Source organism: Peromyscus maniculatus, chromosome 14, assembly GCF_049852395.1.
Source record: "Peromyscus maniculatus bairdii isolate BWxNUB_F1_BW_parent chromosome 14, HU_Pman_BW_mat_3.1, whole genome shotgun sequence".
NCBI classification, from domain to species: domain Eukaryota; kingdom Metazoa; phylum Chordata; class Mammalia; order Rodentia; family Cricetidae; genus Peromyscus; species Peromyscus maniculatus.
Window position 1 is genome coordinate 90,899,711 of NC_134865.1, and position 19,603 is coordinate 90,919,313.

The 19,603-nt window shown below is 38.9% G+C and overlaps 1 protein-coding gene across 15 annotated transcripts in view; it reads right to left on the reverse strand.

The window, feature by feature from the left end:
* Positions 1-16,674, reverse strand: part of Abcb5 (ATP binding cassette subfamily B member 5) — a 93,934-nt gene extending 77,260 nt beyond the window's left edge. For 5 of the 15 annotated variants that reach the window (XM_076551581.1, XM_076551580.1, XM_076551579.1 and 2 more), the window contains exons 1-4: positions 16,521-16,604; positions 10,757-10,814; positions 6,868-7,018; positions 2,554-2,608 (exon numbers count right to left, since the gene is read on the reverse strand). In XM_076551581.1, coding sequence (XP_076407696.1) covers positions 2,554-2,608; positions 6,868-7,018; positions 10,757-10,814; positions 16,521-16,534 — 278 coding nt within the window. In that variant the 5' untranslated portion in view covers positions 16,535-16,604. Of the gene's footprint in view, positions 1-2,553; positions 2,628-6,867; positions 7,019-10,756; positions 10,815-15,402; positions 15,478-16,520 lie in introns of those variants that run through there. The other 10 variants (XR_013044566.1, XR_013044567.1, XM_076551588.1 and 7 more) reach the window with 6 other exon arrangements.
* Between the last annotated feature and the right edge of the window lie 2,929 nt (positions 16,675-19,603).

Genomic DNA, 19,603 nt, shown 5'->3' on the forward strand with positions numbered 1-19,603 from the left:
TCAAGAAAAGAGGGACAAGGGCTGTGCTCAGGAATTCTGTAGACAGGTGGTATTTGGCCTGAAGAAAGTACAGTGGTTGGAAGTCAAGGGAGTTAAACACTCAGTAAAACCAGAGAACAAAGCAAGACTGGTGCTCACTGAGGACTTAACACAGATTTGTCTACTACTAAACCTTGTTTCCATCTCCAAAGTGAAATAGTTGTTTGTCTGATACAACATTCCCAGCTGAGGTTTAAAAAGGCTACTCTGTCACCTTAGTTCAGCTCTCTGAACAAAACCCTGTCGTTCTGGTGGTCTCATTTTTGTGCTTCTGTTTATGTCTTTGTTGTTTATGACCAATCCTAAGCATCAAGCTGAAGTGGCATCCAGCAGAATGGTGGTACATGCCTTTAATCCTATCAGGAGGCATAGGCAGGTAGACTTTAGGGTAGCCTATTGTACATAGAGACTTCTATGCTGCCCAGGGATACATAGTCAAACAGACCCTGTGTCAAAAAACAAACAAAAATACTAATAGCTTCCTTTTAAAAAATTGACAAAGACATCCTAAAATGTATGTAGGAGTGTATAGGACTCATAATAGCCAGGATAATTTAAAAAAGGAAATTGTGCTGAAACTTATTTTCTGATTTTACTTATTTATTAACTAAATAGATACCATAGTAAAGAAGAAAACAGTATGGTGCTAGTGTAAAGACAAATGTATTGATAATTATAAGATTTCAGAGGCTAGAAATTAATCCTTACAGTTCTAGATAGTTGGCTTGTACCAAGTTGTATGGTTGAGAAAGTATAGCCTTGTCTTTAAAAATGTGGTGGGACATGTGAGAAAGATGAGATGAGACCCTTCCTTAGTCACAAATTAACTCAAAATGGACCACAGGTCTACAGGTAAGAACTAAACCATGGAAACTTCTAGAAGAAAAACAGTAACTCTGGGTTTCTCAAAGAATTCTTAAATTCAAAAGCACAATAAAAAATTCGATAAATTGAAATTCATCAAAATGTAAAACCTGTGTGCTCCAAAAGAAGCCTTTAAGAAAACGAAAACATGATGGGAGAAAACAATTGCCTATCAAATCTGAGAAAGAATGTGTACTCAGAATTTATAAAGGGCCCTTTCAGCTCAGTCATAAGACAATGTTGCAGTTTAAAACATGTGTACCTTACAGAACACAGTCAAAAAGTGTACCCACAGACAGATGTACCCACCAAGTCCATAAAAATGATGGAGACTGAGGAAGTGAATTTAGAATTTATTTACCTTCAGTTAGTTTGTGTCTATGTAGACACATGTGGCTGTGCCTAACATATCAATAGTGCGTGGTGGCACATTCTTGGAACTTTACCCTTGGATGGAGATTAAAGAAGGATGATCATGAATTCAAAGCTACCCTCAGCTATGTGGAGAGTTCTAAGCCTCACCCGTACAGACCATTTTAAAAAGCAAGTAAATGAACAGTCAAGGCCCAGAGAAAATACTAGGTGTTACTCTGGTCTGTCTGAAGACTTTGAAATTTTCAGTGAAAAAGTATAGAAATCTAGTCAAGAAACCCAGTAAAGAAGAAACATTTTAACTCAGCATGTGGTGGTTAATAAAGTCAAGCCTACTATTTACCTCATAATTTATAAAACAGAATGCTTTTATGATTTTTATTATTCAGATTTTGTGATTGTTAATCTGGATACAACTTAGTCTCAATTAAACTTTGCTACTTTTTAATTTTATTTTAAGAATTACTTGCTTCACTGTATTCATTTAATTCATCTTCCTCCTGTACTTCTTTTTAATGCCTTCCCATTTTTTTTTCTTTTGTGATGCTGAGTGTCAAACCCAAGGCCTTACAGATGCTAACCTCTTCCAGTAAATTCTATTGTTAGCTCATCTTTTCAAATTTGAAAATCTACTTAAATCGCATTTTTCTATAATAGTTGAAAAGAAAATAATTTTTACAAGAGGAAAAACAAATCCTTTGCCCTCTAAGAGATGTACTGCAGTTCTAGGGACAAAACTGGCATAGAAACACAGATCCTCACAGTTTTTCTGTTGCTAACAATTTTTCCAAATAAAACTCAGAGAATACGACTACTTACTTTTTATTTTTTCATTCTTTTGTATGGGTAAAGTACTTATGTGTATGCTCACACACCTACAGAGGCCAGCATGCTGTCTTCCATTGTGCTCCATCTTGTCTTTTGAGACAGGGTCTTTTGAACTGATTTGACTAGAGTGTTTTGCAAATGAGCTCCAGGAATCTGTCTGTCTCCCTCTCCCTAGTGCCTGGCTTTAGTGAGGGTGCTGGGTATTTGAACTCAGATCCTCACACTTGCACAGCAAGCCCCTTACTGAAGGAGCCTTCTCCCCAGACTCACTCTTTAAATAGATGGAGAAATTATGTACTTATTATACCATACATGGAATGAAAGAAAAGCACTTTTACTTTAATCACTTATATATAGTATGAATGATTAAGGTTTCCAGTTTTTTTTTCTTGTAGGTATTGGATAAAGCAGCATGCAAGAATAGGAACTTAATTCTTCATTTGGACTTACATAATGATATCTTCATTCAACTTCTCTCGAGACTGAGAACAGTTCTGATAGTTTGCTGTAAAAAAGTTGTCTTTCTTAATGATAAAGAAAATTAATTAATAATTAGCCATAGTGTTTCATAAGTATCCCTCCAAACCAAATACATGATTTTTGCTTGCTTGTTTGCTTTTATAGAAAATGGAATCATTGTCTCTGGGTTCATGATCCTTTGATGCCTATGGTTTTAAAGGAAAACTTTCTCTTTTCTCAAGACATATTTTCCCAAAGTAAGAATAAAAGGTAACATGACCTTGTAGCTCACAAAAAGAGTTCTCTAGGACACCTTTAATAATTAGCTGACAGTCAGGAGAGTTATAGCAGCACCGTCTCACTTTCTGCTTTTTAGAATTAAATTCAACATGTCCCAGAGAGAGATTTAGAAAGTTCAAGAAATGCAAGTACATGTGGGGAAGTTCTAAAAGCTGTCACAGCAAAAAATGGACACAAATATCATTGAAATATATTGGGTTATAACTAAGAGAACCACATAATAAAACTTTCAAACAGTCTGGCAGTGGTGGCACATACCTTTAATCCTGGCACTCAAGAGGCAGAGGCAGGTGGATCTCTGTGAGTTTGAAGTCAGTCTGGTCTATAGAATGAGTTCTAGAACAGCCAGGGCTACATATAGAAACTCTGTCTTCCAAAAAAAAAAAATACTGACACACACACATAGAAAAGCCCCAAAACCCCCAAAAAAGTTTAAAACAATGTTTTAGTTAGAAGTCTTTGATGCAATTTTTTTTGTGTATTTTCTGGAAAAATATCATCTGTCATTAGCAATATCCAATTTCTTTCATAAACCTCTGTAATAAACACTTGGAAAGAACTTCAGACTTCACTGCTCTTCATTTGTTATATCCCATATACTAATGTCTGTGAATTTATTTATGTATGAATAATTATTACCCCCATTCCATTTTTGGACTCATGATACATAAATTTAACTATCCCATTTAAAAAAATCATAATTGATGTAGAAAGAGTGAAGATAATAAATCCTAATAGAAATGTTAAATGAGATTTAACTCAGCTACTGAGGATAATCAACACTGCTTCTAAAACGGTATCACATTGACATAGAAATAGTGTAATCTCAATTTCTGAGATTATATTAGTAGAAGTAGTTTAAGCACAAGTTCAGTGTTTGCACAAAAGGGAATGGCTAATCAATGCTAGTTACTACTTTTATTTTATTTGTGGCAAATAAATAATCCTCCTTTACTATCCTCCAGAAAATTAACATTAATAATTAGCAAAGCTACCATTAAAATGTTGAAAGAATGCACCTTATGTTACTACTTCTCTTCAAAGATTATTTTTATTTTATGTGTAAAAGTGTATTGCCTGCCTGTATGTACGTCAGATACCCACGGAAATGAGAAGAGGGCATCAGATCCCCTGGAACTGTGGGTGCTGGGAACTGAATCCACATTCTCTGCAAAAGCAGCAAGTGCTCTTAACCACTGAACTACCTTTCCAGCCCCCAAATGCCTCTTTAGTAATGTGTTAATCTAACAATAATATCAAAAAAAAAAAAAAACCTTACCTAAATACAAACGGCTCTTATGTTTACCACAGTGATGGTTAATCATTATTGTCAGCTTGATTAGGTTGAGAAATGCTGGGAAAACTAGTAAAGCACCCTGTGTGGTGTGCGAGGGCATTTCCTGGGACAGTTGTCACATGGGACAACTGCAGGGAAGCCTAGCCCTGAGTGCAGGCAGGCAGTGCCGTCCAACAGGGGACAGGGTGGAAGAAAAGCAGAAGGGAGAGGTGGCCACCAGCTCAGGCTTGCTCTGGGCTGTCTTTGCTTCTTAACCATGAGGTAAGCACTTTTGCTTTGCTGTGCACACCACCACACCCATTCCCTATGATCTTCTGCTTTATCACAGGCCCACAGCAGGAAATCACCCCACCATGGCCAAACCTTCCAAATCAATAGTCAAAATAAAGCTTTCTCCCTTTTAACTTGTTTATGCTGTTTGTTCATTCGTTTGTTTGTTTAGTGTGTGTTGGTCAGGATACAAATTGCAGGAGTTAATTCTTCCCTTCTATGTGTGGTGATATTTTATTTGTGCTCTAATAAATAAAGCTTACTTGGAGATCAAAGGAAAAAGCCAGCCACTAAACATAGAAGTCAGCAATGGTAACACATGCCTTTAATCCTAGCAACCAGGAGGCAGAGATTAATCTGGATCTCTGTGAGTTCAAGACCACACTGGGAACAGAGCCAGGCATGGTGGTACACGCCTTTATTTCCAGCACTGGTTAACCATAGAGGTCTGGAGGTCTGGACAGATAGACAGGAAGTGATGTAGCTGGGCAAAGAGAGGAAGTGAAATGGCAGGGCACAGAAAGGATGTAGGTGTGAGTATACAGGAAACAGCTCTCTCTTTGGCTGAGGATTTCCTAGCAGTAAGAACGTGGCTGGCTTCTTTCTGCTTCTCTGATCTCTCAGTTTTCACCTCAATATCTGGCCCCAGGTTTTTTTTTTATTATTATTAATAAGACCATTTAGCAATTTGTCTCACAACTGTGTGGGTCTTGGAGATGAAATGTAGGTCGTCAGATTCCGCAGCAAGCACCTTGGCCCCTTACCTGTCTCACTTGTTCTCTGTCAAGTATTTCGCCACACTGATAAAAAATGCACCACAGCAATATTTATTACGTGTGCACTACCTTTTTCTACCTAAAACAAGTGTCTTACTGCTGTGACAAGACGCCATTACTAAGGCAACTTATAAAAGAAGGCATTTAGTTTGAGGCTCACGGTTCCAGGGGATTTGAGTCAATGATCATCATGTTGGGGAGTATGGCAGCAGGCCGGCAGCACAGTGCTGGAGCAGTGGCTGAGACCTCACATCTGATCCACAAGCATGAGGCAGAAAGAGAGACAGTTGGAGGGTAGGGGTAGGAGAGAGAGAGAGGGAAGAAAGGAAGGAGTGGAGAGAGAGAGAGAGAGAGAGAGAGAGAGAGAGAGAGAGAGAGAGAGAGAGAATTGGAATGGCATGAACTCTTGAAATCTCAAAGCCCACCTCCAATGACACGCCTCCTCCAACAATACCACACCTCCCAATCCTTCTCAAACAGTTCCACTAACAGAGAATCAAAGATTCAAATACATAAGCCTATTGGGGGCTATTCTCATTCAAACCACCACAGAAGGTAAGAATTATAGAATATATCAAACAAAATTAATCCTCATAAGAAGACTGCCTTACGCTGCTGGGTTTATCACAATCAGTAAATATCTACTCAGTGAATTGATGGATCAATATTCACAACAGAAGTAATTTAGCTTGTATCACTAAAATCAAATGTTTTCGTGTGGGGGCACAAAGGTCTTTGTGTCCACAGGTCACTAGGGAAACCAGGAATATTAAACACACAGGGGCCTCTCCTCAATGGAGGAGATAAAATACCTATTTTTCTGCCCAGAGAACTGGGAGTGGATATGGTTAATGACATTTTTGTTATCTGTGACAGCAGACCTCACCCACTTTTTGCTATAGAGGCAGACTTCACTCAAATCCTCCAGAATGTCTATCACAGACAGTCCCTTTTTAGGTTCATTATTAGCTATAAAGCCTACCCTCATGGTCACATATACTTTGTAAAGGAGTGTCTAGTTAGTTACACCTTAAGTTTTATTGTGCATCTGGAATTGGAATGATTGTTTCCTGGAAACCTGGAATGGGACCTTTTGTTACCTGGAACTTTTCCCCAAATTGTACTGTGTTTTAAATATACTGATAATGAACAGCCTGGAATTAACTTCTCAAAGTCTGATTCAGGTTAACAAAATCAATCTGAACTGAGTTTTCATTCTCACTCTTCGAAGGTTCATTTTACTGCCAGAACATCTGCAGGGGCCCCATCATTTTTGCACACACACACACACACACACACACACGTCTGTAGGTGCGTGTGTCCATAGTTCCTGTAAACCACTTCTTTCCCCCTCCCCTCCCCTCTCTCTTTTTTACCCCTTTGTCCTTTTCTGCCCCACTTACTCTTGTCCTCTCTCCCCTCTCTCTTCCTTTTCCTTTTTCTCTCTCTTTCCACAACCCTTATGTGTCTTCTCAGACACACGTCTTATTGCTGATTTTTCTGAAGAGCTCTAATACAGATTTTGGTTATTTAGTATCAAGTAACATAGACTTAAGTACATATTACACAAATAATGTTTTATAATGATCTATAAGATCAATGTCTGATTATTGTATTTAATGTGTTTGAGTCCCCCATAATACAGAAAGATCTTCAACTTACTTCTGTTAGTTTGGAGCAGGCATCCATTAATAAAATGGTCACTAATTTCTCCTAAAACCAGAGACATTAAGGGAACAGTGGCTCCATTTACTATGGATGCTAGTATTCCCAGGGTCATGAGGGCAATGTCCACATTGTCAGCAAAGCGGAACTGAGAAAACAAAGCATGGAAATGTTGCTGTTGTAAAACTCAAGCAAAACTGCCAACCTGTAGCTCTTTCCACAAAGCAAATGTTATCTAACGAACTGATTATGAGATTAAAACAATCATAAAACCATGGGCATGCCTTTATCTATTCAGTAAAAAGGAAACAAACAAGCACCCAGTCTTAGCTCTTAAAGATTCACAGCAAGGTTTGAGGAGGGGCTGAAAAACAAATCAGCCCAAACAACACAAACTATACGAAAACATTCGTCAGATCCATGTAGGCATGATTCTGAAGCTTCTATTTGGAATGAATTAATATAAAGAGCTTGATGAAAAGACAATCAACAAATTTTCATTCATCAACATTGTTGCACTGCCATCACTAACTGTAAATATCCTGCTGGTAAAAATGTGATGAATTATATTTTTAAAGTTCCTTACATTAAATTTGCCCCCAAACAATGCCTCTCTTGTAAATGAGGGACAATAATGATTTACAGGGATGTTTGTAGTAAGACAGAGGCCTGAAAGCCAAACATTGAAAGCTCTATCTTGTAACAAGTCCCCACAACACCAATCTAAAACCAAACTGCTTATGCCCAGGGAGGAAGATTCGAATGTAAAGTATGCCGAACTGCATTAGATTTGAATAGCACTAGGCAGGATTAGTACATGTTGTGTGTATGCAAACTATTTTTTGTTCACTCATTGCGATAGCTCAGCAGTAATTATGAAGTAACTACCATAGCATTTTTCAGCACTACATATGATAAATAGGTGTCTGCTCCCATGGCTTTCACCAGCGTAGTGTGCTATTTCATTTTTTAGATTAAAAATTTTGAGAATTTCATATATGGATATATTTCATTTATGTAACTCTTTTCCCTTTCTCTCCCCTCTCCAAGGTGTCTCATGTCACCCCAAGTCCCTCTTGAATTCATAATCTCTTCTATAATTATTATTGTTACACACATACATACATAGTCACACATGCATGCTCACATGCATAAACACCCCACCCACACCCACACCATACACTACTAAATCTATTAATGTTGTCCACATGTGCATGTGTTTGGGAGGGGGATGTTGTCTTGTTGATAAAGTTATGCACATTTTGATATTCCTAGGTTTTTAACTTTTGAAGTAGTCAGAAGTTGTTTCATGTGTGTTTTGCTGTGAAGATAATTTTGGTTGTCAATTTGAAACACCTGGGAAGAGAAAATCTCAACTAAAGAACTGCCTCCATCGGCATGTCCTGCAGGCATGCCTGTGAGGGTATTTGCTTGGTTGCTAATTAATGCAGGAGGGCCCAGTCAACCGTGGGTACTACCATCCCTAGGCAGGTGGGCCTGGGTTATTAAATAAGTTATATGAACATGAGTCTGAGAATGAACCTCCCTGGTTTCTATTTCAAGCTTCTGCCTTGAGCTCCTGCCCTGGCTTCCCTTGATGATGACTATACATATGGATCGAAATAAACTCTTTCCTCTCCAAGTTGTTTTTGGTCATGACATTTATCACATCGACAGAAACCAAGCTATAACAGTGGCTATGTTACTGACAACTAAGTGAAGACATTAGTGTTGAGGGGTGGATCTCTAGGAAGATATGCATGACAGGTTCTATTGCTGTTGAAAGGGAAAAATCAGTAGCCATCTTGAGAGATGCTGCCTCCTCCCCTCCTCCAAAGGTATTTGCTGACCAGCAGTTTTAGAAGTGACCAGAAGTTGAACTTATAAGGCTGGGACAATAAATCTATGTATCCTGGACTTGGCAAAACAAGATATGGGGAGTAATGGGCTCAACTAACCAGAAGTTGAACTCAGAAGGACTGGAACAATAAATCTGAATGTATATATCCTGGGTTCAACAAAAGCAGGATATATGGAGTAAAAAATTATGTCTCTAAGATACCCTGAATCCTGTTAGCCATCAGTAACCTCATGCTTATAGTTCAGCCAATAACTTCAAAGAACTCTCTCAACCCTAGTCCCCTCATCCAATCCCAAGCTGCATGTAAACCTTTCCTACATAAACCCCTTAAAGTGAGTGCTCGGGCAGTCTTCCTCCATCCGCTGTGTCAGATGTTGGACATGAGGATCAAGCCCCAGCCTTGCTTGTTTTGTTATTAAAAAACCTTTGTGTGCTTGCATTGGATATTGGCTCTGTGGTGGTCTTGCTTGGGGGTCTTGTGACCTGGGCACAACACTGTGAAGAAACATGATGACCCTGGCAACTCTTATAAAGGAAACCATTTAATGGGGATTGGCTTAACGTTTCAGAGGTTTAGTTCATTATCATCATGGCAGGAAGCATGGGTGGTGTACAGGCAGACATGGTGCTGGAGAAGGAGCTGAGAGTTCAACATATTGATCCACAAGCAGCAGGAGACTGTTGCACTGGTTGTAGCTTGAGCATATATGAGACCTCAAAGCCCACATCCACAGTGACACACTTCCACTAACAAGGCGACACCTACTCCAACAGGGCCACACCTCTGAATGGGCCAAGCATTCAAACACAAGTCTGTGGGGGCCATACCTATTCAAACCACCACTACAGTGTTCTTTGGATATAACTCCAAATATATGTGTTGGTATGTTTCCTGACAGACAGGATTTACATAACAATTATTTAAAAGCTCTTTGTACCAGCTTTACTTTTGTGCGTCCTATAACTCAAGTATGTGGAATTCAGTAGTAGGATTTAGTATCAAGTTCTGGAGGGAAACTGAGAGCAATGCCAATGTCCTGTAATGCTTGGGGAAGGTTTGTGGGACTCCAATGACCAATAATATGAAAAGAAGCACCAAATTCCAGGCACTGGGCTTTTTATTTGATAGCCTATGCCACCCTGGGGAGGCATTGTCCCCATATTGTAGGGTAACTCAATTTAAACACTTTTTTTTATAAACACACATTATATATACACACACACACATATGTACAGACACACACACATATGTACAGACACACACACATATGTACAGACACACACACACACGCTTCTACAATAGTAAGTTTCCATATGGTGTTTTCAAAAGCCTTTAGTGTTACGTTATCCCTTCTCAATATTTTTTCTTCTACCCTGTCCTCTCATCCACCTACCCCACTTAATGCTTTTTACTCTATTGAAAGCTTCATCATGTCTGACTAGCTTTCAGAGTGCTAGCATGTGCAATTCCAGCTACTGGGGGAGAAAAATAATCAACAGTCTCACCCCACTGTAAACCCTGTGAGCTTCAATAACAACTGGCTTGGCAAGATATGTCTTACGGTGCATTAATGGCACAAACATTGACGTAACCAGCCACTTTCTGATTGGATTTAAGGCCTGCTCTACAAGATGTAGCTCATGCCTGATATTGTCAACTGAGCAAAATCCAATGGCTTGGTAGGTTGCAGACTCTAGAACTATAGGTTGCAGAACTATAAGGAACCCCTTTCTATTTCCCCATTTTTTTTTTCCACACAGAGGCTGTAAATTACCAAATGTGAACATCCCATGTACTATTGTCAATTCCTACAATTTCTTTCTTTCTTTTTTTTTGGTTTTTCGAGACAGGGTTTCTCTGTGTAGCTTTGGAGCCTGTCCTGGTACTTGCTCTGTAGATCTCGAACTGACAGAGATCCGCCTGCCTCTGCCTCCCAGAGTGCTGTGATTAAAGGCATGCATAACCACTGCCTGGCTAATTCCCACCATTTCTAACGCATACACTTGTGTCCTGGTTTTGCTTACTATCTCAATAGGTCCAACAGCTCGATTTCCTGCTTTCGGCAGTTGTTCTTGCGGAGGTCTGAAAAATAAATATGAGATGGAGAAGGTATAGTATGAACATAATTTGCAAAATTCTCCAGTTAACATTTTGCCAATATTAACAAAGTGCGAAATATTACCTTTGGCAGCAAATTTATACATATTGTTAAATTTCAAAAGCAGATTTAATGACAGGGAGTGCAAATTTTTTAAAGAAAAGTCACTGGATATGGGCAGTGGTTCTCTGTATAGAAATGAATACATCTGGAGTGAAAATGTTTACATTGTGTTAAAATATGCACAGTGTATGCCAACATTGTAACCATTTTAAGTGACAATGAGGGCACCGAAGGCACCCTTCACACCATCCACAGAATTCTGTTATTCTGCAATACTGATTCCTCGTACCTTGAACACCTTCCTTGTCCTGTTCCCTCAGCCACAATTCTGCTTCTTGTCTCCACGAACCTGACAACCCTAGATGTCTCATCCAAGTGAAATCATACAATGCTTTCCCTTTTGTGATTGGCATAAAGTCTCCAAGGCTCATTTTGGAATTACTCACTAGCAGGATAGCTTTGAGTTTCCTCCATGTTGCAGCTTATCAGAATTTTCCATACCCCATAGTAAGGCAGATTGCTATTCTCGCTGTCCCTGTCCCATTACCTTTTTGAATCAGTCAGCACACACTAGGATTTTTTTCCACACTTTGGACTTTGCTAACAATGCTTCCATGACTATGAACATACACCCTGCTTTCAAACTTTTGGGTGTGTGCCCAGAAACAGAGTTGCTAAATCATATACCAATCATGTTTTTAATTAAATGATTTTATTTATTTATTTATTTATTTATTTATTTATTTATTTACTGTGTGTGTGTGTGTGTGTGTGTGTGTGTGTGTGTGTGTGTGTGTGTGTTTGTGTGCGTGCGCGCGCACCACAGCACATGGATGGAGGACAGAGGATAACTTTTGGGAGTTCTCTCCTTCTACTGTAGGATCCAGGGATTGAACTGAGGGCACCAGTTTTGCCCAGCACGCAGTTTTACCCACTGAGACACTGCTCTAGCCCTGTTTTTAAATTTTTGAGGAAGGCTGTGTAGTTTCCAGAATGTTCCTAAAAACAGCACACGAGGAGGCTGCTGCTTCACACCACTTGTCCTTGTTTCCTTTAAGACAGTAGCATCCTAAGCGTGAAGTGGCGAATTTAAAAAAAATTAAAATCCAGCCTTCTCTAATACAATGTCGCAGAGTCGTTGTGATCTTCACAAGAACTGAGTTCTGTTGGGTGCATTGCGTGGGATACTCTGAATTTCGTCCTCCCTTTGAAAGTATCTTAGCTCACATTTGGAGGACACCCGACTGCAACACGTGACTTTTGGACATTGACTTCCTATCAAACATGCACAATTCTGAAACACGTAACACATTTAAAGAAGGGAACAGAGTAAGTGGTCTCAAAGGTGCCCTTCCATGTCTTCTCTCCAGCTTTGAAACGTACTGTTCTGTCAGCCTTCATGGATGACAAGCTGTGCAGTTTTTTGTCACTGTGATGAATTTCTGTGTCCTTCTCCTGCCGCAGGTTAATGGTTAATTTATGTACAGGCCAGTGTCCAGGAGGAGGCACAGACGAAACAACCAAACAAAACCCCAGTGCTTTGAAACGGTAAAGCCCTTTCCCCACGGCTGACTTCAGCTTCTGTCACTTGATTAAATTTCATCCGAGGAAGAGCATTTCCTTCCCCCTGACCTTCCCAGGTTTACGTCAGTTTACGACAGTTTCCTCTGCCTCAGGCTGGCTCCCCGCTCAGCGGCTGCCAAGGTGCAGGTGCAGAGGTTGGGCACCTTCGGGGGCACAGCTCACAGGCCCCGTGTGCTCTCTGCTTGGCTGCAAGCTGAAGTAAGTCAGTGATTCAGTAATTAACTTTATTTGGCCCAAAGCACCCACATTTCTGTTCCTATCGTCAACTGAGCCATGCCTACCTCGTCAGAATCTTGCTCAGATTTTGAGGCCAGAGCCAACCCCCTTATTCCAGGAATCCCGCTTTTCAAAATCACCCAACCCAACCTTTAATCCTTGCCACGGGCTGTTTTCTTGGATCCTCTTCAGTCTTGTCTCCTCTAAGTGAAGTCAGCTGTGAAGTTGCAGTTACGCCCGGTAACCAGCAAAATTGCCACTTCTCTAGTTTTTCCGAGGTGGTGAACGTTTGCCATTGTGTTCCCACTGGCCTACTCGCTTCTGTGGTCTATGGCTGTATATGAAGAATCCCACAAGGTCAGTGGTGCTGTGACCATTTTAAAGATGAGTGAACTGAACCACAAAATACACAATCCTAGTTTACATAGCTAGGGATTGAACTTGGCTATGAATCCCAAGCTTGAGTTTTCATCTACAAAGTCATGATGCTGATGAAATGTGAGCAGAAGGTAAGATTTATTTGGTCCACAGGTGATGCTGAAGTGCTCAAATGAAATCTAAAACAAATTTGTCTCCTCATCACCCCCTCTTGTCATCATCTATGTTGTAGAAATTAAGGAACATTCAGTTTACAAGAAAGCAGCTCAACAAGATGGGAAATTAACACAGAACAAAAAATTAAAGGCATATGTGTGTGGGATGCAACTCTTTTGGCTTTCAAAGTGCTCCCAATACTTATTTTTTATGTTTTAAATAATAGCCATTAATTCAACCATTGTGAAAAATAGTGTGGGGTGTCTTTAAAAAATGCAAATAAGGCCCGGCATGGTGGCTTATGTCTTTAATGCCAGCATTCAGGAAGCAGAGGCAGGCAGATCTCTCTGAATTCCAGGTCAACCTGGTCTACATAGTGAGTTTCAGGACAGCCCACGGCTACATAGAGAGACCCTGTCTCAAAAATCAAAACAAAACAATAACAAAACTACAAATAATAGCTGGGCTGGAGAGATTGATCAGTGGTTGGAAGCATGAACCATTCTTCCAGAGGATCAGAGTCGTTTCCAGCACCCACATTGGGTGGCTTACAGCCACGTGTGACTCCAGCTCCAAGGGATCTGACCTCTGTCACCTCCACAGGACACCCGCACACACGCAGACATATACTCATACACATAATTGAAAATAATAAATATAAAACACCCCATTAAAATAGAATAACTACAAGTATGTCTTGAAAGGAATTACAATCAGTATGTCAAAGAGTTGTCTGCACATCCATGTTTAGTGCATGAGTATTGATACTAGTAAAAACCAAAATGCCCACCAGTGGATAGATAACAAATATGTGGCGTAGATACACAGTACAATAATAGCCAGCCTTCTTATTTTATGTCTATTTATTTATATTTTAAATATTCATTTAATGTGTATGCATGTCTTGCCTGTATGTGTATCATTTGTAGTGCATGAGTCCATAGAGGTCAGAAAAAAAATAAGATTCCCTTGTACTGGATTTATGAATGGTTATAAATCATCAGGTGGGTACTGGAAACCAAACCTGGGTCCTTAACAAGAGTAGTAAGTGCTCTTAACTGCTAAACCACCATTCCTTATTCCTTATTTTTTTTTAAAGTTAAATTTTTAGTTTTTAAGTGTGTGTTTGAATATACATGTGTGTGCAGTTTCTCATGGAGGTGTGAAGTGGGTGTTGGATCCCCTGGAACTGGGGTTACAGGCAGTTGTGAACTATGCTGTGTGGATGCTGGAAATCCGACTTGGGTCCCCTGAAAGAGCAGTACACACTAACTCATCTCTGTCTCTGTCTCTCCCTCTGTCTGTCTGTCTCTGTCTGAGTCTCTTTCTCTCTGTCTCTGTCCCTCTCTTTTGAGATAGAGGTTTACTCTGTAGCCCAGGTTGGCCTTCAGACCCTCCTACCTCAGCCTTCCTAGTATTAGGAGTACAGACATGTCCCATTCCTCTCAGTATTTAAAGGGTTTATACACATATGAAAACATGTATGAATCTAGAGGGCACTATACCAAGTAAAAAAGCACAGAAGACAAATATTGCATGGTCTCATTGTTATGTGAAATGAAAGTTACACTCATTGTGATAGAGTAGGCTGAGTAGGGTAGGTGGTGACTGAGTGTTGAAATTGCTAAAATGGTGGGAGATTCTTTTCTGGATATTTTGTGTTAACAAACCATGTGAGCTAGGGAATTGCTCTTCAGTTATACAAAACATGTATCCAGATATAACCTGTAGTTATGGTAAAAGTGAAAATAGAACTTAAAGTTCTTTCTATTTTGTATTTCTACTGAAATGCATTCTGGGTATAGAAAACAGTATACTCTACATAGGCACAAAGACATCTATTTAGTGAAAATGAATGTACCACATGGAATCAAGGGTCCATCAATGCTGAAAGGAAATTATGCAGCCATCTTTACTGTGTCTTCTGCCACAAGGAATTCAAAAGAGGTGCTATCTGAAGTCCTAACCTAACAATTCCTGTCGCAATTCCCTATCCTGAAACCAATGTGGAAGCAGTTGTAATAAATTAGTGGTGATAACACTTGTATTAAAGTACAGCAAAATGCAAACAGTGTGAATTTTGAAAAAGAATAGTTTTTTTTTTGTGACAGCTGTGAAAGGGATAATGTATGTTTGAAATTTAAGGAAAAATTGTAGACTTTAATGGAAGCTTACCCATATCTCTGATTACTTTCTTGCATCCCTTCAGCTCTTTCAGAATGTGCCATATTATTTATAATTTGATCTTCTGAAATAAAATAATAATAATTTTAATAATAGCATGAGTAGATGAAAATTTTCACTTGATTGGCATACAATGGCATTCTGCATCTTTAACAGTCTGCCAAAGCAAGCTGCCAAAATTCACACTGCCCGGCCTTCCCTTCTGTATGAAGCTTCTGCTTAGGCAGTTGATCTTGTTTATATTTTGTCACGGAATTTGTGAATCCTTCACTTCATTCTTAGCTGAGAGTTGGAGTTAATGGAAATTTTAGAATTGGAATGAAACAAGGAAAGTAAAAATGGAAAATGTACTGTTGTGCAAATATTGGATTTCATTTCTATTCTGCCACTGATTTGATTTTAGGTGGGGAATCCTTGAAGCTACCTGATGTTTAGGTTCTCTATAAAATGTGGAATTTTTTTTGGTATCCAGCAGTCTAAGGAAGTAGTTTTCTGTTTCACCAACTACCAAGTTAGATATTCCACCATAGGTAGATTTATAGTAATAAAAATTAGAATATTTTGAAAACCTATTCATCATTAGACCTGCATTAAGCACAACATATTCTTCCACTGGGTGATACTTGCCTTAAGATCACCACTGTGTCCATAAATTACTATTTCACTACTGATGAAATATGCTCATGATCAGACTCATTTGTTAGGACATATAGATATCATCCTGTACTGAGATGATACTAAAGATATAGGTGTAACTTGTAAAGTGGAATTACCATTAATTAATTAAATGGTACCAAAGCATATGGCAGTGCTAATATGCTTTCAGATAGTGGGAATCTTAATGAATTATTGTGTCCTAATGAGTTAGAAAGGGATGCAGCACCAAGAAAGAGGTGTGAGACAAATGCAGTCATTCACAATAGTGAGTAAAATAGATACTGACACTTGCCATAGTGACTTTATAGTATCTCTAATTTAATATATACATAAGAAAAGTGATGAAACAAAAATCATAAAGTAGTTGGTAAATATCATTTATGTGTTATAAAACTAATTATTATTATAATAAAACCCACACATTCATAACAAGAAGTCATATTAAATCTTACCTTGGTAAGAGCATGATCCGTTGTCCATTTACACAAAACTCATGTGTGGCTTTCTCTTCAACAAATAACTTCTCTTTAGTGATTGTGCTTAGCCAACCTTGTATTCTGGTCAGACAGCTGTAATGTCTGATATAATCAGTGATGAATTTCCATGCAAAGAACATGGTGTTCTTCACACGACTTTGCTCTTGGAAACAACATGAGCAAAGAGAATCCACTGAGTGAAATGTTTACTCTTTGGAAACAATCTTCAATGACTGCACACCTAGTTTCTGTTGTTTGGTTCCGGAATACTTTTTAAAATAGCTGAATAAATAAATTTCTCTAGTACATCAGCAGCACATTGACAGAATAGGCATTAGTAACAGTCCCTGTGAGGCACCGATTATACTGCTTTATCACTGCTCCCTAGGATGTCCTGTGTTTGCTGTTGGTTCATATTTGTATTATGGTGGACAACATTTGACCTACCTTACAAATCTATTACCTTGCTATATTGTATGTCTTACTTATTCCTTTATAAATTACTTGCAAAATATGAGTTTCTATGATGAACCAGTTATTAGTTACAAGTATCCAAAAGATGTTTCTTTTTCAGAGAAGCTTACAATATCATCTTCCCCAACAATACAATAGTCTTATAACTCAGTGTGTCCCTGAATCAGCTGCTAGGTGTTATGGGAGACATTAATAGAAATGCAGAAATTTAAATCTTTTGGTTGTGTCAAAATATACATAATATAATCTTCACATTTTAAGCATTTTAAGTGCAGAGTTCAAGGTCAGTGACATCAGGTTCCTATGGAATGTTGTATAACCAGCATAACTAGCTATCTGAAAATGAGGCTTATCCTCCCCAAATGAATTGTGTATCCACTAAGTAATAACTCTTCCTCTGTCCAGTTTTTGATAAGCTCTACTATACCTTCGGCTTCCATGACTTTGCCTCTTTAAATCATCTCAAAGAAGGGGATCTGATTCTTTTTATGTTTGGCTTTTTTCACTTAGCGTGTTTCATGGTTCAGCTCTTTATCAGAATTGAATTCCCTTTGTGACTGAATTATTACTCTGTGTGCTTATTCCACCTCTGGGCTCTTATGAATAATACTGCTGTAGACATTTTCATTTAAGTTTCTATTTGAATGATCTTTCACTTTGCTTCATGAATCTGTAAACAGAATAGTTGGAACATATTTATGTTTTTGAAGATTTGCCATTCTTATTCTGGTGGAGATAGTGTCGCTTTACATGCGCAGAAGCAACACACAGATGTTCCCATTTCTTTATATCCTCATTGACACCTGTCATGCTTTGGTACTGGTAAATGTATTCCTAAAAGGTATGAAGTGTGGTCTCATTGTGTTTTTCATTTCCCTTCTAAATAGTGATTCTGAGGGACTGTCAAACACTTACTGGCCGTTGCATATATATTTTTTTTTTTTTGGAGAAATGCTTTTACTCCAACTTGGTTGACTGTTTTTAAAATTACAAAATGGTATTGAACTTTATTAAGTACTATTTCTGTATCAATTAATATAATTGTGTGTTTCTTGATCGTTAATGCTGTTTGTCACATTGTTTGGTTTCTATGTTGAAGTATGCTTATAACCTAGGCATTAAATTTCACTCATAGAATTTAACCATTTTCATATGTTGATTACATTTTGCTACTATTTTGGAGAATTTTTTTGCATAAGTACCGCATTAGCTTCTAATAGATGTAGCATAAATAAGTTATAAGGACAAAAGATATATACTTTCTTAAAATGTCAGAAGCTTCAGTCCATGATCAGTTGGCTGTGTTGATTTCAGTCCTGTGGAAAGGCAGAATGTTGGGGATGTATGATGTAGCAAAGTTACTTCTCATGGTTTTGAGGAAAGAGAGAGAGAGAAGAGGAGGCAACAAAGGGGTTGAGAGAAGGAATAGGGAAAGGGGAGGGAGGATGAAGGAGGATGAGGAGGATGAGGATGAGGAGGATGAGGATGAGGAGGATGAGGAGAATGAAGGAGGAGGAGGAGGAGGTTGGAGTCCCAGTGACCCCTTCAAGGTTATGAACTATTTGACCTTATTTACTTCCAATAATATGCAAGATGGTCCTTGACCCCCACCTTGGTGGTCACCAGGTCTTTGACACATGGCCTCTGGGGGAACTTCAGATCCAAGCTGTAGGAAGTATTCATAGGGAACATTGACCCATTTTGTTTTCTTGTGGTATTGCTGGTTTTGCTGTTAAAGGACAAATTAGGAAGTGTAACAGCTTCAATTTTTAGGACGAGTTCAAGCCTAGCCCGATCTACAGAGTTCTAGGCCAGCTTGGACTGCAGAGTGTGACCCCGTTTCAACTCCTACCCAAGACAACTAACTACCTGACTTCCTTCTACACACACACACACACACACACACACACACACACACACATGCACTTTTTCTCTTTGTGTAGAGAATCATGATTAATGATCTGGTAAGAGAGGAAGTTGTGTGTGAATAGTATAAAGAGTAACTAATCTAGCATCTGAGAATTCTGAGGAAGAACACCATGGCCTCAAATGCTTTCTTTCACTTGCAGATTAGGATGACCTGAGGTAAATTCTGTGAGGATGGCTATGACTGTTGCCAAGAAAAGATGCCCAGAGGAAGAACAGTGGCAGTTTCAGGAATGCACGGTGAACTGTCCCTCAGCAGAGAAATGAGTTCAGTCATTAGGTAGATAAAGTTGTTCTAGGCATTGAACCAAATCTTTATGGCAACTATTATAATTCTCTGAGAGCAGGAAGAAACTGGTTTTCTGTATATCATAGAATTAACCCCATGTTATAGTAGACCAGGACTTGGGCAAGACAGAGCCAGGCAGACTCAGTATGATTGAGTTTGTGGTGGCAAGATAGATATTTTGGAGCAAGACAGACTAAAGGAAGATTGGCAGGATATAAATTCACGGGAAGAGGAAAGAGTAAAAAATAAGAATTCAATAATTAAACTGTAGGAACTGGCATAAAAGGTGACAATGAGAGTCTGGAGAGAAGGATGGTTTTTGGTCATGGAAGGCAACTTTCAGCTAAACTGTACAAGCTGACTTAGCATG